The 25,732-nt window shown below is 48.8% G+C and overlaps 1 protein-coding gene across 2 annotated transcripts in view; it reads right to left on the bottom strand.

Annotated features, from left to right (window-relative positions):
- MAVS (mitochondrial antiviral signaling protein) overlaps positions 1 to 25,732 on the bottom strand; it is a 58,076-nt gene that overhangs the window by 8,687 nt on the left and 23,657 nt on the right. Inside the window, exons 1-5 of one of the 2 annotated variants that reach the window (XM_030563520.1) lie at positions 19,277 to 19,374; positions 6,740 to 6,869; positions 4,349 to 4,523; positions 1,890 to 2,176; positions 98 to 1,016 (exon numbers count right to left, since the gene is read on the bottom strand). In XM_030563520.1, coding sequence (XP_030419380.1) covers positions 98 to 1,016; positions 1,890 to 2,176; positions 4,349 to 4,523; positions 6,740 to 6,856 — 1,498 coding nt within the window. In that variant the 5' untranslated portion in view covers positions 6,857 to 6,869; positions 19,277 to 19,374. Of the gene's footprint in view, positions 1 to 97; positions 1,017 to 1,889; positions 2,177 to 4,348; positions 4,524 to 6,739; positions 6,870 to 19,276; positions 19,375 to 25,732 lie in introns of those variants that run through there. The other variant, XM_030563519.1, reaches the window with a different exon arrangement.

The following is a 25,732-nucleotide window of genomic DNA, read 5'->3' as shown; positions in this document are numbered from 1 at the left end:
GTCCGCAGCTCATCCCTGGTGTTGAAGATGCTGCCCCCTTTGCAGCAGGACCAGACTAAAATGCCCCTGTGTGAATACTATGGGGGAAAGCTCTTACCCCTGCTGTTTGCCAATCCACTGGCAACTCCCAGGGTATCTGCTAGGCACCCTCCCGAACGTTCACCATGGTGGGAATTGATGCCGCTATCTGGGTTCTGCTCAGGGATCCACTGGGAAGGTCCACTGGAGGGCCTTGAAGCCAGTTTTTCAGAGGAGCTGGCTGAGCATATTGTGCCAAGATGTAATGCTCCCAAATCATGAGCAGTCACATCCTCACTGAGGTCCGTGGGGATTTGGTGTGGGGGAAACGCATCCCTCTCTCCGCCATGGTCTCTCTGCCCCTGGGCACGTTTCTGCTCTGCATCAAACTGGATCTGCAGGAGGACAGGGTCACGAACATCCACCATGCTGCTCGTCAGATTCCCATTCTCATAACCCTGCAAAGCCTGAATCTTCTGTTCCCGGAGCGAATCTCCAGGCTGCTGCCCATCTCCGTGGACATCTCTGTTGGCACTGGAAGCCAGGGGAGAGCGCTCCAAAGAAGAATAGTAAACCTCTTCTGGCTGGTTCTTGAAATCCTCTGGGCTAGGAGCGGCGGCCGGCTCCCCTCTCTGAACAGGCTCTCCAGGCATGGATGTCTTTCTGCTGTTCCCAACGTTCAGGTGGTTCATGTTCCCAAAATACCCACCGCTCACACAGACCGGATGCTGCTGGCGGCCAGCCCAGTCCTGACTCTGTCCTCTCGAGTCGGGTACTGGTCTGCTTGGCTGGGCCACTTCCACCTCTTCTTTGGGAACCGCCCCAGAAGCCAGCAGGTGTCCTGCTGGTGATCCAGGAGATAAACGGACTGCTGCTGGGGCCAGACCATCTCCATGGTTATTGCCTTCCTGTGATGCCCTGAGATCAGCTAGTGCTGCATTCCCAGTGGGTTGGGAACTCGGAGCTTCCCTCCATGGAGTCAGGGCATCTTCTGTAACCTGAAAGGAAAACCAAGATGTGTTTAAACCACAAGAGAGTTATTCTCTGGGCCCAAATTGGGACAGGGGCTCCCTTGTGTAAGGCGCGGGACAGACAGACCCCAAGCCTTGTGTTCTGAAGGAGACAGAGCCCTGGCGTCCAAAATCCTCTCTCCACAGCGCTGCCGCTACAACTAAGCCCGGGTCGACAGGCTGGGAGGGGGTGTTTTACTCTGGTTGCTGAACTCCAGAAAGCAGCACGTCCTGAATGGACATGGGGACTAGCTTTCCTCCTCAGCCTTGGAGGGAGTCACTCTGGGTTCCCCCCTGCCTCGAGGCGTGTGGGAATTACGGGGTGACAATCCAGCACTTCCCTAGCACTGAGGTCGCCTTTTAATCAGAGGGAATCGCTGTGTGCCGGGGCATGCAGAATGGAACAGCTACATCCGGAGAGAGAACGTGACTGACAGGGTACCCAGCACATGCTGCAGCCACTTCTCCATGGCTGGAGCAATGGCAGCACCAGTCGGAGAGAGAGAGAGAAGGGTCCAGACTGCCTTCTGGCCCCCAATCTATCAAGCCCATGGCAAAGGTGGGTATCAGGCAGCTGACTGTAACACCCTGAATCTCTGGACCATGTGCACCAGGCTGAAGCGCATCTGCTTTGGATGGAATGGGTGGCAGGAGCCAGGGATGCTGGCAATGTGCCACTTGAGTGCTCCCGCACCCTGCGGGGTAGCCAGATCTGGCTGCCTTCTAGCCCCTTTGAGCAGTCAGAACAGCGCAGGGGGGCTGGGACACGGGCAGGAACTCAGCCCAGTTTTAAGAGTCAGGTTCTTGTCAACCAAACCCAAGAGATCTGGTGCCACAGGACACTCTCAGAGACCAACAAACCTTTTGCTTTGCCATCGGCTCCATTTCTTGCACAGGAGTATTGTATTTCCCCAGATCATGGCAGCTTTCCGCTCCAGACGGATTAGTCTGAGGAGGCAGGGGTGCGCCAGACCCTGGGAGACTTGCTGGCTGCCTAGGCAATGCAAGCATGTGGGGATTGTTCGCAGAGGTGGGGCCAGTGCACCGAGGATCAGGATTAGCAGTCGGTGGCAGCATCTGAGAGCAAACCGACGTGTAGCTAGGCAGAGAGTTATTCACAGCAGGAAGTGGTGCCTTGCTCCGAGGACCTGCAGGAAGAGTGAGCACAGAATATTTGAAGTGATCTGTAATATGGAAGATGGGGAGTACCAGCAGGGGCTGACTTTGGCACTGGAGTGGCCCTAGAGGGAAAGCTTTCTGCCTAATCAGAGGGAAACCAGGCACCGCCAACAAAGGTACCATCATTCAGAGGTGTGTCCTCTATGAGGGAGAGAGGAGTTTTCACTCTCCATGGCTCATTTCACGCCCCAGCTCTCAGCTGAGACAGTCAATGAACAGTTGTTGTCACTGTGACAGCACTTCCTGTGAAATGGACACATCCCCTAGCAACCGGGCTGAGACCCCACCTCATCTCACCTAGGCTACAGAGTATTTAGATCTGTCTGGCACACCAAGCCCTGGCTCATTACAAAAAGATATGAGTTCAAATACAATCTATACGCAGGGCAGGGCACAGATCACCTCCAGAGAAACCAAGAACTATTGACCTCCTGCAGAATCCTCTCTCAAGTTAGCCTCCACCCCCTCGCTGATCAGCCAGGCGCCGCTCCAGGTGAGCAGAGGGACTTGCAGCATCCCTAGAAGCTCAAAGCCAGGCTGTGGCACGCACAGGTGGATTCCAGAAGGTGACCTTATTGCCACCAGACCTCTCCCATTTGTCCCTGGAAGGGAGCGTTAGCTTAAGCACCAGAGCCAAGCATGCCAGGACAGACAGGATCCTGCGCTGAACTCCTCTGTCTTCATGAGGTCCCATTCTACCACGCCGCTCATCCAACGTGGACTTGCTAGTACGTGAAGGGCCCAGAGGCCATATTTTCTATGTGGATGATGCACAGGGTTCTCTCCCCATCTTACCCAACCCACTGGTGTGTGACAGTGCCATTTACCCTATGCCAAGCAGAGACGGAGGTTTGGACAAGGCTTGTAGGTTGGCCGAGGCAGTCCCAAGACCTGGTGAGGTTTATTGCTGCTCCCTGTGCTGAGGGAGTTTGACGGATGTTTGCGACACCAGTCTGCAAGCTGGGGATGCGTCTCATTGGCTCTCCAGTTGTCCCATGCAGTTGGAAGGAAGAGTCACAACCTGCTTGAAGGGGGGCCAAACCTCGCTACAGTTATGCAGGTCTCTGTCACCTCGAGTCTGAATTACTGCAAAGCGGATAACATGGGGCTGCACCTTCAGGCCACTCAGAAACCTCAGCACAAAGCTACAGTAGTTACCTTATCCCTGTGCCCTGCAATTCTACATGTGGGATTCAACCTCAGTGATTTGGGGTGCCAGCTTCCTGCCCCTCTCCTTGGGCAGTGCCACTGGAGATGAGATCAACCGACGGGCTGGAGCCAGCAGCCCGCAGGTTTTAACAAGGGGAAGGGGCAGGTGCTGTTTCTGAGGAGAAGCCCTCAGCTTTGGAACCTGCTAGCACAGCTGGGACCTGCTGACTTCCAGAGCAGATGCATCACCAAGCTTTCAAGAAGGAGGTGGGTCAGGAGAGGGGTAAGGCTGGGGTTAATTTAATTTATTAACCCTGCAGGCAGGAGGGATGGAGGAGTCAGCTTTGTTACTGGCGGTGGTCTCTACCATTGATTAGAGTTGTATACTTAGAACACACACCCTCCTAATGACAGCAGTGATAGCACCAAAGAGACTTCCAGGAAATGGGAAAGGAACAGCATTGTTTCAGTGGAGGAAGGGTTGCCCAGTGGCTAGAACATAAGACCAGCCATACTGGGTCAGACCAAAGGTCCATCTAGGCCAGCATCTTCCGACAGTGGCCAATACCAGGTGCCTCAGAGGGAATGAACAGAACAGGTGATCATCAAGTGATCCTCGCATCGCCCATTCCCAGCACTAGGCTGGGCCTTGGGAGACCAGAGTTCAAATCCCAGCTTGGCCACAGACTGCCAGTGTGACCTGGGCAAGTCACTTAGGGCCAGATCCTCAGAGGTGTTTGTTTGATTTCAATGGGAGTTTGGTGCTGAAACCAGCTTCGGTGCTTTCGCAAATCCCACAAGGTGTCTACTGGCAGCTTTAGGCCCCTCTGACAACCTGGACCCCTGGACCTGGGGGATAACAGCCCTGCCCTACCTCACAGTCAAGACTGCGAGGCGTTGAGATACCGTGGTGAAGCTAGAGAACGCCCCAGGGCCGGGCAGCTAAGAGAGCGCAGCAGGTACTAAGGGACAGGTACTGCAAGGCAACTTACCGACTTGGTGAGCATCGTACTCGCAGTGAACCCTGTCTGCGAGATCATGGTGCCTGTTCTTCCTGAGCGCCTCAATGAGCTCCTTCACCCAGCCACTCCTGCATTTCAAGTAGTCGAAGAGCTTCCACACGGCGAACTCGTTCCCTTTCCTGTCGTCATAGGCTTCAATCTCTTCCTAAAAATCAGCAGGGAGAGAACACTGAGAACGGGGCCGGCTACGGGGGGTTTCGTCAGTACCAGCAGGAGTCAGACAAAGCTCTCGGCAGCTCAGCGCCTGGGGTCCTGCCGAGGTAGAGGAATTTGGCCAGGAGTCAGCTGGCAGGGTTGCTCAGAGCGAGATGAAGCTCCAGGGAGGTGAGGCCCCATCATGAAGTCGCGGTGCAGTTTGGCAGAGTTCTGTGTTGTGCACTAGGAGGTGGTCCCGTGGTCAAGCAGCAAGGTGAATTGCAAGGCAGGATGGTAACACGTTACTGGGTCTGCACAGAGGCAGGACAAGCAGGGATGCCACAGGATAGGAGTAGGGTGCTCAGAAAGGGGGGACAACAGAGCAGGAGGGCTGGAAGCAGTTACAGCTCATGCAACCTCGAGCACCCTCCATGTTGTACCCTACATCCCACCTCCCTATTGGGAGGACTACAGCCAGTGGGAGCTCTAGATGGTGGAGCAGGCGAAAGCCGGAAGCAAGCCAAGGCTGGAGAGCAGCAGGAGCAGAGGTTCGGTTAGGGAGGGAGGAGGGAACAGAGTAATGAAGGGCGGGTAGGAAGGGGCACTATTGTTCAAACCCTGCTGTACGGCTCTCTTTACATTTCAAGCATTTTGGGGTGGGGGAGAAATCAGTGACTGAGGCTCAGCAGCCCACCTGCTAGTCAGAATAGAGCAGTGCATGCCAAGACCATAGTCTCCATGAGCTAGAGTGGCCACAGGCCTAAAAATATATTAACCCTCATACTTCACAGTTTAAGCTGATCACTATTAGGGCTCAGGAGGAGACCTTTCTGCGGACACAGACTACCCCACCTCTGCCCCCTGCAGGGTTCTTGCATCTTCCTCAGAACCATCTGGTGCTCCTCGAAGTCAGAGGCAAGACAGGGACCAGATGCACCTGATCCAGTCTGGCAATTCCTAGGTTTCCTAATTCCATAGGCTATTCTTAACCAGCAGGGCGAAGAGCGTGTCCCCGAGATGCAGAGAGCCCAGGCTGCAGAAAGCAGCTCCATGCTCTAATTAGGCGGAGACTGACTGAGCAGCAGCAGTTATAGACGCAGCTGCCACAAAACCCTCCCACACATAGTGGTTTTCTCCCTCTTTCTTACCACACACACACACACAGAGCTCAAGCCAAGAATTCTTCTTTACTGGCAACACAATCCACACAGAGAGAGATAGACAAACTCCTTAAAAACAAGACAGACTTCTCAGGTGCCCTGCCCAGGACGGAGGCGTTTCATGCTGGGTAACATGATGCCATCTCTGTCTCTCATCCCCACCCCCACCCCTCTTCACTTTTCAATATTTAAAAAAAAATCTGAGCCTGTATTGTGCTCCCTCCTAGTTATGATTCTGGCATCAGTGTCCCACTGGCTGCATGGCTACTCCTTCTGGGTTTGGACTGGGCTTTATGCCTCCCAGTATCCACCTCTAGTTTGCAGCCACCAATTCTGCATTTGTCAAGAGGCTGCCTTAGTTCTGCACCTCACCCTGTGATGAGGGATCTGGCAGTGTAACCCACTGGTCACCATGCAATGTGTGTCCTGTCTCTCTGCCTGCACCATAAAGGGTGTGAGCCTAGATCATGAGAGACTTGATTCTTTAGCTCAAGCTGTAGCAGTTCATGGAGCTAGCTCTGGAGGTTACAGGTTCGATCCCCAGCCTATCGGGGCTGATAGTTCTGGCCAGGAATCTAGAGCAGTCTAGCTTGTTGTTTTCTATTTGTTCTTCCCAACTATTTGTACACTGGTGTTCTAAGCTTTGATCTAGCAGTGTTTCCCAAACTTGGGTTGCTACTTGTGTAGGGAAAGCTCCTGGCAGGACGGACCAGTTTGTTTACCTGCCGTGTCCGCAGGTACGGCCAATCGCGGCTCCCACTGGCCACGGTTCGCTGCTTCAGGCCAATGGGAGCCGCTGGAAGCGGTGTGGGCCAAGGGAGGTAAACAAACCGACCCAGCCCGCCAGGGGCTCTCTCTACACAAGCGGCATCCCAAGCTTGGGAAACACTGATCTAGCACACTGAGCATTTTTCAGTTTTGGGTGAAGCTGTTGGTTCCTTGAGACAGGGGGTTAGAGTTGTGGAGGGATGATATCTACTGTTACTCCAGCCCCTTTCCCACACATGTGCACCTGAACTAGCAAGGCAGGTTCAAAGAAAACAGAGTTAAAGAATAAAAGCATTACCCTGTCTGCATCAGAGAGACACGGTAGATGACGAATCAGCTGGAGCACCCGGGTGTGATGGAAGTCGGACATGTTTTCCCTAATGTACTCATAAACCTTGTCCTCAGCAAACCCCATCTTTGCTTCGCACCTAGGAGCAAGAAGATCAATTTAGAAAAAAAAAAACCCAATCACACAGCTGTTATTAGTTAACTTTTATATTGCAGGTTGGCCCACTGTGCAAGGCACTGTACAAACACAGGAAAAACAAATGGTCCCTACCAGAAAGAGCTTACAGCCTCATAATAATAATAGGAGCTGCTCAGAATTTTTATTGAAAAAATCCTATGAAAAATGAATTTTCTATTAAAACTGTGCATCTAACACAGGGATCGGCAACGTTTGGCACACGGCTCATCAGACAAAGCTCCTGGTGGGCCGGGCTGGTTTGTTTACCTGCCGTGTCTGCAGGTTCGACCAATCGCAGCTCCCACCACTCTAGGCCAATGGGGGCTGCAGGAAGCATGGCAAGCACATCCCTCAGCTTGCACGTGAATTGCTTGATTTTTCTATCGCAGGTTTTCTTTTGTGTGTGTGTGTGTGGGGGAATATCATTTGAGGTTTGCTGTGTTTTTTAAAAGGGCATGTGACAAACGTTTAGCATCCGACATCATCTTCGCACCCCTTTTTCACAGAAACTACAGTGCTTTGAGCATGCTGAAACTGACAGGGGTGAGCTCTTGGCTGAATTACTGTAGAAAGCTGAAACTCCATTTCCTGTTACTAAGCAACTCCTTTGATCAGGACTACTGATGAGTCAAAGCTACTTGCTTTTCTTTCATCACACCGTGGCTATGTACACACTACAGCTTAAGTTGACATAAATTATGTCCCTCAAGGGTGTGAATTAGCTACCCTCATCATTTATGACGACATAAGTGCAGGTGTGGACAGTTCTATGTCCATGGCAGAGCTTCTCCTGCCAACATAGCTACCATCACTCGTGTGCGCAGGGGGGTGGGGAGAGGAGGATATGCAGGCCTGCCTGTAAAGGCCTATACAACTTAAGTGTATTTTTATCCTTTAGCTAGTTATAGGATAGAGGTGTAAAACAAAGAATCAAAATCACAGTCCGCCTGTGTATGGGCCTTCTCTCACTAGGATAGTCTGAGGCCTTGTCCTTTGGCTAAGCAGCAGGGGCAGCCATAAACTGCGAAGCCCAAGGTCACATCCTCACATTCCAAACCAGTCACACTGAAATAAGGTGGTATTGGGCTGTTAGGAAGATGATCCTGTCCTGATAGTGCCCATCACGACCAGATAAAGGAAGAGATCTTAAGATGGTTAAAGAAAACAGTTTGATAGCATCCTGTCTGGCAAGAAGTCACCTCTCAATGGTTGTGGTTTCCTGGATCCCAATAGGATCAATGGTTGTGACTGTGAAACCCTCATTTCTGTATTGTTTTATCTTTATGGCCCCCACTTTTCTACTGTTAATCTGTCTGGTTCTTTAATTTTTGTTAGCTGTATAATTACATCTAGCAAAATTAAGTTAATTAGGGTAGTGGGATATAATTGGTTAAAGAATTGTTACACTATGTTAGGATTGGTTAGTTAAATTTCAGTAAAACGATTGGTTAAGGTATAGCTGAGACTATTACTATATAAACTGGGGTCAAACAGGAAGTGGGTGGGAAAATTGGAATCATGCTTGCTGGAAATGAACCCCAATAAACATTCCATTGTTTGGACTTCTGGTTTTTTGCAGCTTGCTGTCTCCAGGACAAGAACTAAGGAAGTGGGAGGGTAGAGGGAAAGCCCTCTAAGGGGGGTTGGAGTAATTAAGTAATTAGAGCAGCTACACTAGAGTTTACATCTGTATATTCTTTTGCGTAGCCATAGCCTCAGGAGGGTATGGCTACACTTGCAGCTGTACAGCGCTGCCGCGAGAGCATTCCTGCGGCAGCGCTTTGAAGTGCAAGTGTGGTCCTGGCACCAGCGCTGGGAGAGAGTTCTCCCAGCGCTGCAGATACTCCACCTCACCGTGGGGATTAGCTTGCAACGCTGGGAGCCGCGCTCCCAGCGCTGGGGCACTGTCTACACTGGAGCTTTACAGCACTGTAACTTGCTGCGCTCAGGGAGGTGTTTTTTCACACTCCTGAGCAAGAAAGTTGCAGCGCCGTAAAGCGCCAGTGTAGCCAAGGCCCTACCATTCAGGAAACAGGCATGGAGCATGCAGCATGATTACACTGCCCTAATCCTGCTGCTTAGGATATGTCTTCACTACTGCTTATGTTGGCAAAACTCAAGGATGTGAATATTTCACCTCTGTCATAAACAGATAGCTAAGGGTTAATGTCTCTTTCACCTGAAACACCTGACCAGAGAACCAATCAGGAAACCGGATTTTTTTTCAACTTTGGGTGGAGGGAATTGTGTGTCTGAGTCTTTTGTCTGTCTGCCTGCTTCCTCTGAGCTTTGGAGAAGTAATTCTATTTTCTAGTCTTCTGTTTCTAAGTGTAAGGACAAAGAGATCAGATAGTAAGTTCTATGGTTTCTTTTCTTTGGTATTTGCATGAATATAAGTGCTGGAGTGCTTTGATTTGTCTTCTTTTTGAATAAGGCTGTTTATTCAATATTCTTTTAAGCAATTGACCCTGTGTTGTATCATCTTAATACAGAGAGAACATTTGTATTTTTTCTTTCTTTTTTATATAAAGCTTTCTTTTAAGACCTGTTGGAGTTTTCTTTACTTCAGGGAAATTGAGTCTGTACTCACCAGGGAATTGGTGGGAGGAAGAAATCAGGGGAGGTCTGTGTGTGTTGAATTGGCTAGCCTGATTTTGCATTCCCTCTGGGGAATAGGAAAGTCCTTTTTGTTCCCAGGACTGGGAAACGGAGAGGGGGAATCACTCTGTGTAGTTTCACAGAGCTTGTGTCTGTGTATCTCTCCAGGAGCACCTGGAGGGGGGAAGGGAAAAAGGATTATTTCCCTTTGTTGTGAGACTCAAGGGATTTGGGTCTTGGGGTCCCCAGGGAAGGTTTTTTCAGTGGGACCAGAGTGCCCCAAAACACTCTAATTTTTTGGGTGGTGGCAGCAGGTACCAGGTCCAAGCTGGTGACTAAGCTTGGAGGTTTTCATGCTAACCCCCATATTTTGGACGCTAAGGTCCAGATCTGGGAATAAGGTTATAACATGAGTGGCAGTGGCGGGATATAGACAGAATCCAGAAGCCAGTAGGAATATTATATTTTTCTTTTCTCTGCTAAGGGCTTTTTAGCAGAGAGAAACAGTTTGGTTTTAAAAGGGAACCAGAGAGAATTTTTTTTTCTGCTCTCTCTAGCAGTTTGTGGTTTGCATGTTAAGCGAGAAGACTGTTGAGGGTCTTTTGTCATGCAATAGCCCTCCCATTAGGAGGCAAGTACCAGCACTTATATGCATGCAAATAAAGTGGTTTTTCTGGTTTCCCTTCATTGAACATTAGCTGGAGAGAGAAAGGGAAAAAAGCACTGTTGCTAGGCAGACTTCAGGAGGCAACAGAGCCTGCAGTTCAAAAGAGAAACACCGGAGGGCACCCCAACACAAGAAAACAGGAACCATGTCTACCAGGACAAAAATGGAGGCCGAAGACTAATTCAAAGAAGCTGAACACAGGCGACAACTGGAAATAAAACAAAAAGAGATGGAGATAAAAGAAAAGGAAGAAAGCATCAAACTGGCAGCCTTCCAAAGAGAACAGGCAGCCCAAGAGGCAGCACACAAAAGAAAACTAGAAGAAGAAGAGGTGGCCCACCGCCGAGAAATGGAAAAGCACCAAAAAGAAATGGAAAAACAACAAAAAGAAATGGAAAAACAACAAAAAGAGAATGAAGAGAAGGAAAAACAAAGAAAACATGAACTGGAGATGGCAAAAGCTGGGCTGCATGTGCCAGCCAACCCTAACAACCCGGCACCAAGTATTGCTCCACAGCACAGGAAATTTCCCACCTACAAGGCAGGTGATGACACCGAGGCCTTCTTGGAAAATTTTGAAAGAGCCTGTCTTGGGTACAGCATCCCCGAAGACCAGTACATGGTAGAATTAAGGCCACAGCTCAGTGGACCTTTAGCAGAGGTGGCAGATGAAATGCCTAAGCCGCAAATGAATGACTATAAACTTTTTCAAACCAAGGCCAGATACAGGATGGGGATAACCCCAGATCATGCCCGTCGGCGCTTCAGAACCCAAAAGTGGAAACCAGAGGTGTCATTTCCCAAACACGCCTACTACATTGCAAAAAACTATGAGGCCTGGTTAACAGGAAACAACATTCAAACCTTGGAAGAACTGAACCTCCTCATACAAATGGAGCAGTTCTTGGATGGTGTTCCTGAAGAATCACACGGTACATACAAGATAGAAATCCCAAAAATATCGCTGAGGCGGGGGAGATTGGAGCCAAATGGATGGAACTGGCAGAAAGCAAGAAAGCTACTGTCAAGGGGAACGATTACCACAGGGGGCACACAGACCATAAACCCTACAACCGAGGACAGCCAAAGACCCCACATACCACCCAAGTAAAGCCACAGATATCCTACCCTTCAACCTCACCAGTCTCCAGTAACTCACCTCGGCCCAGTAACCCATCAAATGGAAGATGCTTTAAGTGTAATGAACTGGGACATATCAAGGCCAACTGTCCCAAGAACACCATGCGAGTGCAATTCATTACACCACCATCACACCAAAGATCCCCAGGCCCGGATGCCTCTCAAATACCCTTGGAGCGAAGGGAAAATTTGAGAGTGGGCGGAAAGAAGGTTACTGCGTGGAGAGACACGGGGGCACAAGTGTCAGCTATCCACCAATCCTTCGTTGACCCCAAATTCATCAACCCAAAGGCCAAAGTTACAATTTACCCCTTCATGTCACAAGCTGTAGACTTGCCTACAGCTGAACTGCCTGTCCAGTACAAAGGCTGGTCAGGAATGTGGACTTTTGCAGTCTATGACAATTATCCTATCCCCATGCTACTAGGGGAAGACTTGGCCAACCAGGTGAGGCGGGCCAAGAGAGTGGGAATGGTTACCCGTAGCCAAACCAGGCAAGCTTCCAGACCCATTCCTGTTCCTGAGCCGTCCACAGACGCCCCGTCTGTGTTACCAGAGACCCAGACAGAGGTAGTGGACCCGGATTCCATGCCTACCACTGAAACAGCCACAGCATCTCCAGTCCCAGGCCCGGAACTGGAACAGCAACCAGCCCCAGCAAGTGCAACCACATCTTCAAACTCAACGCCAGAGGGCGCCAGCAAGCCAGAACTGGCACAAGCAAAAGACAGCCATACCCAAAAGGCTCAGCCAGAGCCTGAAATACCCTCAGGTGCACCAGCGGAGAGCGGTTCACCAGCAACGGAAACAACCCCATCACCTACATCACTTCCAGAGGGACCAAGCCCAAGTCCACAGTCTGAGGAAGAACTGGTGACCCCAGCCTCAAGGGAACAGTTCCAGGCTGAGCAGGAAGCAGATGACAGCCTTCAGAAAGCGTGGGCGGCAGCACGGAGCACCCCACCGCCTCTCAGCTCTTCTAATCGATCCCGGTTTGTTATAGACCAAGGACTTTTATACAAGGAAATTCTTTCTGGTGGACACCGGGAAGAATGGCAGCCGCAAAAACAGTTGGTGGTTCCAACTAAGTACCGGGAGAAGCTCTTAAGCTTAGCCCATGATCATCCCAGTGGCCATGCTGGGGTGAACAGAACCAAGGACCGGTTGGGGAAGTCCTTCCACTGGGAGGGGATGGGCAAGGATGTTGCCAAGTATGTCCGGTCTTGTGAGGTATGCCAAAGAGTGGGTAAGCCTCAAGACCAGGTCAAGGCCCCTCTCCAGCCACTCCCCATAATTGAGGTCCCATTTCAGCGAGTAGCTGTGGATATTCTGGGCCCTTTCCCAAAAAAGACGCCCAGAGGAAAGCAGTATGTACTGACTTTAGTGGACTTTGCTACCCGATGGCCAGAAGCAGTAGCTCTAGGCAACACCAGGGCTAACACTGTGTGCCTGGCCCTAACAGACATCTTTGCCAGGGTAGGTTGGCCCTCCGACATCCTTACAGATTCAGGGTCTAATTTCCTGGCAGGGACCATGGAAAAACTGTGGGAAACTCATGGGGTGAATCACTTGGTTGCCACCCCGTACCACCATCAAACCAATGGCCTGGTGGAAAGGTTCAATGGAACTTTGGGGGCCATGATACGAAAATTCATCAACGAATTCTCCAATAATTGGGACCTAGTGTTGCAGCAGTTGCTGTTTGCCTACAGGGCTGTACCACATCCCAGTTTAGGGTTTTCACCATTTGAACTTGTGTATGGTCACGAGGTTAAGGGGCCATTACAGTTGGTGAAGCAGCAATGGGAGGGGTTTACGCCTTCTCCAGGAACTAACATTCTGGACTTTGTAAGCAACCTACAAAGCACCCTCCGACACTCTTTAGCCCTTGCTAGAGAGAACCTACAGGATGCTCAAGAAGAGCAAAAGGCCTGGTATGACAGACATGCCAGAGAACGTTCCTTCAAGGTAGGAGACCAGGTTATGGTCTTGAAGGCGCAACAGGCCCATAAGATGGAAGCATCATGGGAAGGGCCATTCACGGTCCAAGAGCGCCTGGGAGCTGTGAACTACCTCATAGCATTTCCCAATTCCTCACTAAAGCCTAAAGTGTACCATGTTAATTCTCTCAAGCCTTTCTATTCCAGAGACTTACAGGTTTGTCAGTTTACAGTCCAGGGAGATGATGCTGAGTGGCCTGACGGTGTCTACTACGACGGAAAAAAAGACGGTGGCGTGGAAGAGGTGAACCTCTCAACCACCCTGGAACATCTGCAGCGGCAACAAATCAAGGAGCTGTGCACTAGCTTCGCCCCATTGTTCTCAGCCACCCCAGGACGGACTGAACGGGCATACCACTCCATTGATACAGGTAATGCTCACCCAATCAGAACCCCACCCTACCGGGTGTCTCCTCATGCCCAAGCTGCTATAGAACGGGAGATCCAGAACATGCTACAGATGGGTATAATCCGCCCATCTACCAGTGCATGTGCATCTCCAGTGGTTCTGGTACCCAAACCAGATGGGGAAATACACTTTTGCGTGGACTACCGTAAGCTAAATGCTGTAACTCGTCCGGACAACTATCCAATGCCACGCACTGATGAGCTATTGGAAAAGTTGGGACGTGCCCAGTTCATCTCTACAATAGACTTTACCAAGGGGTACTGGCAAGTACCGCTAGATGAACCTGCCAAGGAGAGGTCAGCATTCGTCACCCATGCGGGGGTGTATGAATTCAATGTCCTTCCTTTCGGCCTTCGAAATGCACCCGCCACCTTCCAGAGGCTGAAAGACGGTCTACTAGCTGGACTGGGAGAATTTGCAGTTGCCTACCTCGATGATGTGGCCATTTTTTCAGACTCCTGGCCCGAACACCTACTACACCTGGAAAAGGTCTTTGAGCGCATCAGGCAGGCAGGACTAACTGTTAAGGCCAAAAAGTGTCAAATAGGCCAAAACAGAGTGACTTACCTGGGGCACCAGGTGGGTCGAGGAACCATAAACCCCCTACAGGCCAAAGTGGATGCTATCCAAAAGTGGCCTGTCCCAAGGTCAAAGAAACAGGTCCAATCCTTCTTAGGCTTGGCCGGATACTACAGGCGATTTGTACCACACTACAGCCAAATCGCTGCCCCATTGACCGACCTAACCAAAAAGACCCAGCCAAATGCCGCTAAGTGGACTAATGAGTGTCAAAAAGCCTTTACCCAGCTTAAGGCAACGCTCATGTCTGACCCTGTACTCAGGGCCCCGGATTTTGACAAACCATTCCTAGTAACCACAGATGCATCTGAGCGTGGTATAGGAGCAGTGCTCATGCAGGAAGCAACAGATCACAACTTCCATCCTGTCGTGTTTCTCAGCAAGAAACTGTCTGAGAGGGAAAGTCACTGGTCAGTCCGTGAAAAGGAATGCTATGCCATTGTGTACGCCCTGGAAAAGCTACGCCCATATGTTTGGGGACGGCGGTTCCAACTACAAACTGACCATGCTGCACTAAAGTGGCTTCATACATGATACAACACAGGGTCAATTGCTTAAAAGAATATTGAATAAACAGCCTTATTCAAAAAGAAGACAAATCAAAGCACTCCAGCACTTATATTCATGCAAATACCAAAGAAAAGAAACCATAGAACTTACTATCTGATCTCTTTGTCCTTACACTTAGAAACAGAAGACTAGAAAATAGAATTACTTCTCCAAAGCTCAGAGGAAGCAGGCAGACAGACAAAAGACTCAGACACACAATTCCCTCCACCCAAAGTTGAAAAAAAATCCGGTTTCCTGATTGGTTCTCTGGTCAGGTGTTTCAGGTGAAAGAGACATTAACCCTTAGCTATCTGTTTATGACAACCTCACTCAGAGATCTGTTACACTGACATAAGCACTAGTGTGCCCAGCACTATATTGGCGGAGACAGAGCATCTGCTGCTCATGGAGGTGATTTTATTATGCCAATAGGCGACCTCGCTCCTGTTGGCAGAGTGTCTTCACCAGACATGCTGCAGCTGTATCAGTGTAGCAGCCAGGAAGGAGTGACTAGATGGATGAATCACTTCTTCAGCTGTGACTAAGGGTATGTCTACATCTACAATTTTGCAGCGCTGGTTGTTACAGCTGTATTAGTACAGCTGTATAGGGCCAGCACTGCAGAGTGGCCACACTTACAGCAACCAGCGCTGCAAGTGGTGTTAGATGTGGCCACGCTGCAGCGCTGTTGCACACCACGGGGAAGGAGACCTGCTTGGAGGGGGGGGGTTGGGGAACGCCAGAGCACACCACGGGGAAGGAGACCTGCTTGGAGGGGGGGTCGGGGAACGCCAGAGCACACCGTGGGGAAGGAGACCTGCTTGGAGGGCAGTGGAGTTTGCTTAATTACCAGAGAGGCTTCCTCAGGTATGCTGGGATACCTGCTTATTCCACGGAGGTCAACAAAAACGCTGGTGAGAGTCTACACCTGCTGACCAGCGCTGGTGATCCAGCGCTGGATCCTCTACACCCGAGGCACGACCGGGTGTACGGCCAGCGCTGCAAACAGGGAGTTGCAGCGCTGGTAGTGCCGTGCAGGTGTGTACACATCCTAAGTTGCAGCGCTGTAACCCCCTCACCAGTGCTGCAACTTTGTAGTGTAGACAAGGTCTAAGTGGTCAATTAACAGCTAGCGTGGCTATGAACACTAGGGAAGCTGCCTGAGGTGACAGAGCTCTGGGGAGTAAAGAGCATAAGACAATGCAGCTGTGTGAAAGGTGCATGCAGACAAGCAGCAGCAATAGATCCATGCAGTCTGTAGCTACTTAGTGCTGGGTCCCCACCTGGAACCCAGGGGACAGGAAGGGAGATGTAAGCCTTGGGAGTAAAGGAGCAAGGACTACTGAGCCCAGACTGGGGCGGAAAGCCTGGTATAAAGTTCATTAGATTTAGGTTTTGTTTGGACTTTTTTGTTACCCTGAAAGGGGTGATGCTCCAAGTGACCTGGCTGGAGGACTGAGTTACAAGGATGGACAGGTCACTGAGTGGCCCAAGCTATTGCTGGCAGGGGCTGACCAAGACAGAGGGACTATTAAGCCATGTCAGCCACCCCAGAGCACACTTACCACCGGCTGGACCTCCTACATTGTCCTTCATGTCTCCTCCATTTTCCTTGACAGTCCTTCTAAGAGTAAAATAAAAGTCTGCAGGGGGCTGTTACAGCACTTTGAGATACTGAATCTTAAACTGGAAACTTAGCTTTCAGGGCAAGACTTCCAGAGGGAGTCCTGGCAAAAGACAGACAGAGAGCACACACTCTCAGCCAGAAGGATGCTGAGGGCAGGACTCAAACCCACAGCACCTGGGTGCCAATCAAAGCAGGTCACCTCAAGGCTGGCTGCTAACAACCTGGGCTCACAACAAAGCCCCTGTCCTGATGCCTATGCACAAGGGACTTTCTCTGACCTTAGGAAGAGTGCTGTGTAAGCTCAATAGCTTCCCCCTCGCCCCAGCAGAAGCTGGTCTAATAAAAGATACTTCCTCATCCACCTTGTTTGGCTCATCAATTAAGCTCAAGCCATCTTAAATTTTTACCCAGAATAACTTTACAAATATTATTTCCTGAAAAGGGCAGGGAGTGCCAGACACTCCCTGAGATCAATCCCGAGTGGGTGATTTTGATTTGGGGAGGATCAGAACCATAGTTTAAGTAACAGGTGTGTGCAAAACAAGTTATGAGAACAATAATGTTCTGATATCACATGCTCCTTTTTTTTTTTAAAAAAAAGTGCATTGATTTATTTGTCGGGGTCCCTCGCACAGGAACCCCTTGCTCAAGGGTATGTATTGGTGGCAGTTAGCCTATGCAGCTATGGCTACACTACTATTTTAGTGTATTAGCATATTCGCTGAGCTGAAAATCACACTTGCAGCTCCAGTACAGACATACGCATACTAAGACTACTTGCCCCAAAGCTTAAAAGCAAAATAGACAAGACACAAAAACAAAGCATTACTCCCATTCTTACAGATGGGGAAATGAGGCAGAGAGAGAAAATGGGTACGATTTTCAAGAGCACTTTAGTGATTTAGAAAGTCAATGGTATTCAGGCTCCCAAGTCACTTAGGAAAATCCCTCCCTAAGCAACATGCCCAAGAGGGGTTGTGGGTGAGCTGGAAATTGAATCTAGTGCTCTTAACCCCCAATTCAATGCTTTAGTCAAAGATCACTTTGTCCTGACTCTCATACACACTGTATCCCATGGTAATCTACAGATGAACATGAATTATAAAGTTAAAAGACAGAAGTCTAGTGTAAGTGCTGTGCAGTCTGGCAACTCCTTAGAGTTTTTAAGACATTCATGACTGTACAGTTAGAGCACTGTCATGGGTCAGTGCTTGCACTGAAGCATTCTAGGGAAATACAGGAGGAGGCCATGGCAACACACAACCAATCAGCCCTTGTTTCACTTCCTCTTTTGAAACTACTAGGGAAACCCAGGCAGGCAGAATGCAAGTGCTCTGACTGGAATTTGTCTGTGGCTTTGCGGGGCTGTCACCCATCTCTTATGGGATCTCTTTTGTCCATAAGTGATCAGGATCACAGCCATGGATCTCTTTAAAAACATGGCTCTCTAAGCACATAATGCTAGGGGACTGGTTCACTACTGACAGAGAGCACAATTCATTTGGCCCTTTTGCACCACCTTTGCCAATGCAAAGGGGTTGTGAACAAGGCAACCCCTCCCATAAATAACTCCTGTCCTGGGAGCTTCTCTATAAGGTACAGGATTGGCTCAGGGGATATTCCGGGATGTACTGCGGTCACATGTGGGGAACAAGGCACCAGTTATTCCCTGCATGCCACAAAAGCCGTAGAGCCCCTGGCAGTTCCCTGAGAACTGCCCTAGCCTACATCAGAGGTGAACTGGTCCCCAACAGTCCCAGAATCAAGGAGACCAGTCCTCTCCTCACTTCCTGAGTTGATCCAAGAATGAATTGAAGCCAGTGCACAATGCACCTTACTTACTTCCCCAACACCATCTTGAGGTTTCCCTAGTGTGCTCCAGTCCAGGATGGCCCAGCCTAATGTCATCTGAGAGCACAGCTTGAAGCTGTAATGCCACAAAAAACTCTTGCACAAAAAGGGGTGGGCTTTCTGCCTAAAGAAGGGGATACGTTTCCACAGATTTTTGCATGGGAGTGGGGGAATCTCTGCAGATTCTCACTCTGCTACTTCAAACCTGACTGCAACAATTTTGACATATGTAGTCCCCAATCCTGCAGGAGCATAACTTTATTCAGAGTAATTAATGGGACTAAAGACGGCTGTGCAAGTGTGCTTGTGGGAGTGTGATGTAAGCGCAACCAGGTCTTCCCAAGAAAAACACAGGGGTTTGTTGATAATTTGACACTTGCATCTATGACATCCAGTGCAGAGCAGTTATCTCGCCTGCAAGGCAGGGCTTTGCAGTAAGTATTTGCATAAGGCAGCTACATTTATTACAAGCACTTCCTCGTTCAAGTGCGAACTCTGACATCAACCCAGCAAATGACTAATCATTGCTCAAAGCCTATTTGATCTACAAGCTAGCGAGTTTAACAATCCTGGAACAGACAATGTTCTGCATAATACGAACAAAACCCAGTCAGATTATTTTATGTTCTAGTTAATTTATCTGCTTGATTCCACTGAGTCGCACTGAACTTGCCCCAGCTTTCTTCAGACTCCCCTCGGCTCAGCAGAGCCAACAAGCATTTTGCAAAACAAAGGGGGCCCGCCAACTCCTTTCCGTGCTCCCTCCTTTAGCTGGGGCTGCTCCGAGCAGAGAGAAGTCATTTGCAAACCTCAGGGAGCGTCAGAGGAACTACAGAAGCGGAGAAGCCAGCCCCCGCTGCAAAATCCGGCCTCCTCCAATGACACCCGGCTTTACGGGCAGGGAGAGGGCTCTGTGGCCGCGACCGGCGGGGGGGCCGCCGCTCCTTACCTGCGTGCGTGGAGCAGCAGTGGAAGAGCCCACCAGGAGCGACAGACAGGCGCCCGCACGCGGCCTCTCTCGCGCACTCCCTCCCGGGGAACGTTCTAAGCCCGCCCTCTACGGGCCCCGAGCTTCAGCCGCCCATTGGCCGCGCTGCCTCTCTCCAGACGTCCATCAAGCGCTTGTGTTTGCAGGGCAGCTGGTGGCTTGCAGCGTTTCCGTCGGAGAAGGGGGCCCGGGGAGCTAAGCAAAAGCAGGGCGGCTTGGTGCAGTGACTACACAGGAGCGGGGCTGGGGGTGCGGCTGCGAAGCCGGTGCTTGGGCACAGGACCCCCAGTAGGAAGGATGTGTTAAGTGTGTAGGGATGGGCTGTCGTGGTCCGGTCCTGCTTCGGCTTTTTTCTGTCCCCAGGCGCCCTGGCTTGCTAAGCAGCCGAGCGGGGAAAACCCCTGCCGCTTTTATCCAGCTCTCGGACGAAATGGAAATTCCCATCCGAGGGAAGTTTCCGGTCCCCCCTCCCCCCGAATTGGTTGCTTCAGCAAGGCTGCTCCTGGAGTTGGTGTCCGCAGCGTAGGGACTGCCCAGCAGATACTCTGGCTAATTGTGGAGTGATGGTTGCTGCTTCCCGTTCCCAGTGCAAATGAGTTTTCACTGTAAGCCTGATTTTTTTTTTATTTTATTTGATTTTGCCTCCCCAACCCCCAAAGTCCTCACAGAAAAGGTCAGGTCTGTTTTCAAATGGGTGGGTTAAATCTGGGACTAAGGGAAGACTTGCTACAAGAGCTGAAGGAAAGTGGACAAAGATTGGTTACTTCTGACAGCTTGAAAAGAGAGGTGACCAATGGTTCCAGCTGCCTAATCTTTTTTGCTACCATGTAGTGAAAAAGAGAAGGAGATGACAGGTGAAACCGGCTTTACTGAATTTCCCTCCCTCAGGCTTAGTGCTCAGGACAAGCATTTAATTAATAACTTCAGTAATTTGATTTTAACACGGCAGTGTGGGATGCAAGAGAACAGGCATTCTTTGCCCCTTCCCCCATTCCTCGGACTCTACCTTTAGCAAAGAAGGCTGTCTTTATGGTGAGCAGAGTTAAGGATGTTTAGGTGCCTTGCTTAAAAAGTACCATCTTATTTTTGCTTTTCCTTGGTTTCTAACATTGGAGAAGGTTGGTTGGTTTTGTGTGTGTGCTTTTGCTTGTGCATGCATTTAAAATATATTTTAACATATTTGAGAGGTTGTATGCACTCAAACCACTTTGTCTGCAACCCTGACTTCACCTACAGTACTAGCACAGGCCCTGGAGTTAAGCTTTGCAGGGGGCCCCAAGAGGACAAACAGTGTCACTGCTGACCATCTGTGAGCATAGACTATCCCATGTTAGTGTCTGCAAGAGTTGGGGGGGCTAGCTTGGGTGTCCTGCTACTATTTCATGGCAGTAAATTATATTCTGTCCCTTTAAGCCCCATTGTTTCAGTTGGATATGTTGGTATCACTAGGCATAACTCTAGGCCTCAGTGAACCAAAGCTCCTCCATGTTGAACTCTACTTGATCTAGAAAGCTAGCAGCTGTGAAATTAAATGTGTAACAGTAAGTTATCAGTTGCAGCACAGCTCAAACCAGTATAAAGCAGTAGTGATAAGGCCTGTGCACTTTTAGCAGAAGGACAAGATAACTTACAGAAGGAAAACTCAGTAACGAGCTGCCATGGCAAAGATTACTTAATGCACTTGTGCTTACGTAACTGCTACGGAGGAGGTGGAGGAGGGGAAGAAAGGGAAAAGCCGCTTGTGTAGGGGTGCATGATTTGAGGCATTCGTCTCCTTGCACCACTTTGAGATCTCAAATAAACTTTGTTTGCTTCTCCACCCTGGTGTGTTTATTAGCGTGAAGTACACTGGGCAACAAACCGCTGTTGCTTGGCCTCAGGCACTATCTGTGCTGGCAACAGTTCTTGGCGTCCCTGGGTCCACCTCAGCCCCTAAGGGTACCCCCGCATATTACATGTACGTACATTATGGTTCATCAACCTGCAGGTATTTAGAGAATTGGAATATTTACATGTGTGAAAATCCATCTAAACAATGCCCACTAGAAGGTACTTCAATCTAGATAAGATCATACATCTAAGAGGAGCGTTTAAAAAAGCCCTGACAGCGTGAGCAAATTTGTCTGTTGAGGAAAGGAACAGGTTACTTTGAAATTCAGCTTGGCCCAGGGATAAAAAGAAAGTTGCTCTGTGTTCAAGGTCAAGAATCAACGCAGACTATGCTAAGTACAAAGAAAAACTGCTTTTGGCCCCAGCTGGCTGTGGAAAAAGGAAAATTGACAGGGGCGAACCAAAGGCAATATAAGTTACAGAACTGAGATTACATTTGCAAGGCTTAACTATCCAGTAAGATCCAACAGTGTGCCTTTGTGACCCCGGAGCCGGTGTGGCTTGGTGACACCAAAGAAGCCACAGGCAGCCGACCTAGACTGGAATCTCTGAAAGAGACGCCGCAGGAGATTCCAGGGTGTAAGAGAACAGCCCTCCCAAGAGCGGAAGCATGTTGGAAATTCTGGACAAGCTGTATACAGGATAATCTCCCATCCACCTCTCCCCCTTCTCTGAACATTATACATAGAAGTGGCCAGTCTGGACATACGTGTGTGAGTACGAAAGGGGCTTGGGGCATTAATGTTTTCCTGAGTGATGTGGGAGGCGTTCCCAACACTCTCCGTTGTTGTTTTATTATTTTATTAATGGAGCTTTAAAAATCCAGCTTTATGATGTGTTTTCTTTATCTCCCCCCAATGATCCTGTAGTGTCAGCCTGATCACCTGACACGAGGGATAGACTGGTAACAGAAATTTGTCACAGTTTGGTGAGCAATTAAGAAGGGGGGAGCCCTGCAGAATTTACACCATCTATTTGTTTTACCCTTGTTATTTTATGTTTGCTTTGCTTGGTACCGTTGGTGTTATATGTTGAGAACTGCATGAGTGAAAATGAGCCCTAATAGGATAAGGAAACGCTATCTGGTTCTGGTTCGGTTCTGTTTAACCAGTTACTGTCGTTTTTCTGCTCTGTTCATTTGGATGTTAGGAGTGTGGGTGGAACTGAACCTCTCATTCGTAATTCCTCGGAGTGGAAGCCATGCGTGCGAGGAAGCTCTGAGATCAAATTGAGATCCTTCTCTCCCATCCCCTGTAGCGGTCAGTGTATAGAAGTGGGAAAGTCTGGCTTAGACTATAAGTTCCTCTGCTCTGTGTAATTCTCTTTTCTGTTTAAGTGTCAGCAGAGAGATGGATGGGTCTCTGGGTAAACCCTCTAAAGGGGTTTGGATTATATGTTAAGTAAATGGCCTTTGCCCAATGGGCCATGTGTTTTTGTCCAGGTGACAAGCCTCACGAGGGAGGACTCGGGTAGTCTTGTGAGTAAGAATGTTTAAGGGAAGAGACCAGGAGGGGTGGGGGCTAGTTGAGAAGCCCACCCTCCTAGCTAAACTGGTAGTGGAACACGTTGGTGCCCATAGAAGGGACGGTTCAGCAAGAAAAGCCGGATCGGGCCCAGGCGGGCAGGCAACAGACAGAGAGATTGGAAAACAGATTGGAAAACTTTAAGGGTGTAGTGGAAGGAAGGAGTCAGTAAGTGTAAGCATGGGGATTTAAAATACCCAGGACTTACTTGGAATGGTGAGTTAAGTTGATGAAAGTGGCTGTTGGGAGACAAGCAAGTGATTTAAGGGAGAGTGAGAAGTTAACTCTGTAGTTGCTGGAGGGAACAGCAGTTGAACTTTGTAAACATGCTAAAGAAGAAAGTTCTTGGTGTCTGTGAAATGTTTGTAAATAAACTCAGGCAATCATTTGATTTGGCTATGAACAATTTAGTTGAATTAGCTGAAGAATTTATACAGTGTTATGTAATTGAAAACCTGGGCTGCCTATGAAACAAATACAAGAAAATATGGGGTAATTCCTCTGTTTTGCCTGAAGTCAACAAGGGTATTTGTATATTTTAAGCGATGATTGTCTGCCCAGAAGGGGTAGACCTCTGTTTTTTTGTCTTTCAGATAATCAGAGAAAACTGATGCCAGCTGAACAGCATTCAACATATCATGCATTTACTGGCACAATAGGAATTATGTTTTGTGTTCTATGTGCTGTCTTGTGGTGGTTGTCTTGTGGCCAGAATTGTTGTGTTTATTATTTTCATAGAATAGTCTAGTTTAAAATCAAGCAAAAAGGTTAAATTAAAATGCAGATACTTGTTTTGTTCAACTTGGAATACAAAGTGTTTGGATAAATCAGGAGAATGTGATATACTAAAGTCCTAATGCATTTCCTTAAGTAAGAAAAAGAAACTTCATTGGCCAAATTGTTAATTGCAAAAATTGTTGTTAAAATTTGCATACCAACAGTCTTTGGAAGCAAAGACATGAAAAGTTAACCCACTCCCCATATTGTACATGGGATCTTTCTGGCTACCTCAGATTTCTAGCCAGAGGGCTGGGGATGGTGGAAAGCTATTGGACTAGAGGTTGAATTGAATGAACTCCTCAAAGTGGGCGTGTTTGTTCTAGCTTGTTGCTCCAAAGTTCTGTAATAAGGTTATTTTAGTAAAAGGGTATGTGTGGCATATATTGAATAATAAGACTAATGTACTGTATAATGACAATGTGTATGAGTTCATTGTTGTGAAGAAGGTGTATAAGTGAAAAGTGGAAGTTTCCTTTGCAGGTTAAAAGAAGCCAAGAAAGGAAAAAAGACAAAGAACAGAATGAGTTAACTGGAAAAAAAATTAATTAGCTAGCAAGCTCAGGCTATAGATAAGACACTGACTCCACTCAAGGACACTGCTCACAGTTAAAACTTGGCTAACAACCAGGAAAAGGAGGGCTCGAATTTGCCCACGCAGCTATAAGGTTTGCAAAACACTGCTAGGCACTAATGAAGTGTGTTAGGTTCTTTTCTCACTGGTAAAGAAGCGCTACCCAAAGACCCTAGCAGCCCTGCCACTCCTTGGAACCAGGAGACGGGATCAATGTAAAGGTCCACCAACGAAAGGCTGCTGTGGCTCCACGCTGGAAAGGCCCTTATTAAGTCCTGCCGACTACCAACAGCGCTGTGAAGTGCCAAAGACTAACTGCCTGTACCCGTGATTCTCACTGCAAAAAGACCCCTCCACATCGGGAGAATTCTCCTACTGATGATTAGCCTATTTCTCCTTCATAGCTCCACGGTGCCTTCTGGACAACAGGGAAAAAGTACAAGGTGAAGTGCTAGTAACCTCTCCCCTGTTCACTGACAGACCTACTGTGCCTTTGAATTTTTCTAGAAGAATCAAAATCATTACAGGGTGATGTGCTGGTAACGTCTCCCCTGCAGGATGCTGAACCACGACTGTTTCGGGGAAGAAGAAGGAACACTCACTCCACTGAAATTGCCATTAAGTCCAGGAATTCCTGACTAGAAAGGACATTAAGAACTGACCCTGGTGAAGAAACAAAGAATTATACACTGGCGGGAGGACATTTGTGGGACCCAGGCTTGGGAATGTGGTATTGATTGGATTTTGGGGTTTATTCTACAGGCTGCGCCCTGTGTTCTGGATAAATCCCTCAGCATATATTGCTCTCTGTAATTGGATTTTAAATAACAAGTACCCGAAGAGTTTATTCTGCCACTAGAAATTGTACCCGTATTGAAAACCATTCCAGTGACTAGTAATGTAACCCCCTCCTATGCTTTTAATGCCTTTTGAAAGTACCTGAAAATAGTTTAATAACAGATGTAATATAGTACTACACCAAGGAAAGACGGTATTGAATATAACTGAGGCTGGGAAGGCATTGCAGTGGGATCTAGTATGTTTAGGGATTCGGGATTTCCTGAATGACCAGTTGATGGCCATTGGAGTGATCTTGAGTACCAGACTTGGCCTTCTGCCCTTACAGATGCATCAGGAATACCAGCTGATCTGTGATCATGGAGACATATGTGGACACTTCCTGGGTGGAAGTGTGGCTTCACAGGGCGGGGTGTGCGCCCTTATAGGGGATGAATGCTGTACTTATGTCCCAGAAAACACACAAGATATTAACAAGCACATCCTGTCAGCCGAACAGGCTTTTGAACAGTGGAAGGCTCAGGAAAGGGAACCCACTACTTCTGATTCCCTCTGGGACTGGTTACCCAACCTGGGGAACGAGAGGAAGGCATTGTTCGCCTCCTGCACACTGGTGTGGAGTTGTGTATCGTTACTCTCCTCTTGCTTGCTTGCTGTAAAGTACTCCAGCTCCCTAGAGCTTAATCGCTTTTTGTCCTCAAAGTATGAGAAAACTCAGCCAAAAGTTTGTTGAGTATTCTCAAAGGAGGGAGTTTTGGTGTCACTAGGCATAAATCTAGGCCTCAGTGAACCAAAGCTCCTCCATGTTGAACTCTACTTGATCTAGAAAGCTAGCAGCTGTGAAATTAAATGTGT

This window comes from Gopherus evgoodei, chromosome 5 (assembly GCF_007399415.2).
Source record: "Gopherus evgoodei ecotype Sinaloan lineage chromosome 5, rGopEvg1_v1.p, whole genome shotgun sequence".
Lineage (NCBI taxonomy): Eukaryota > Metazoa > Chordata > Testudines > Testudinidae > Gopherus > Gopherus evgoodei.
This window is presented reverse-complemented; position numbering and strand designations above follow the sequence as displayed.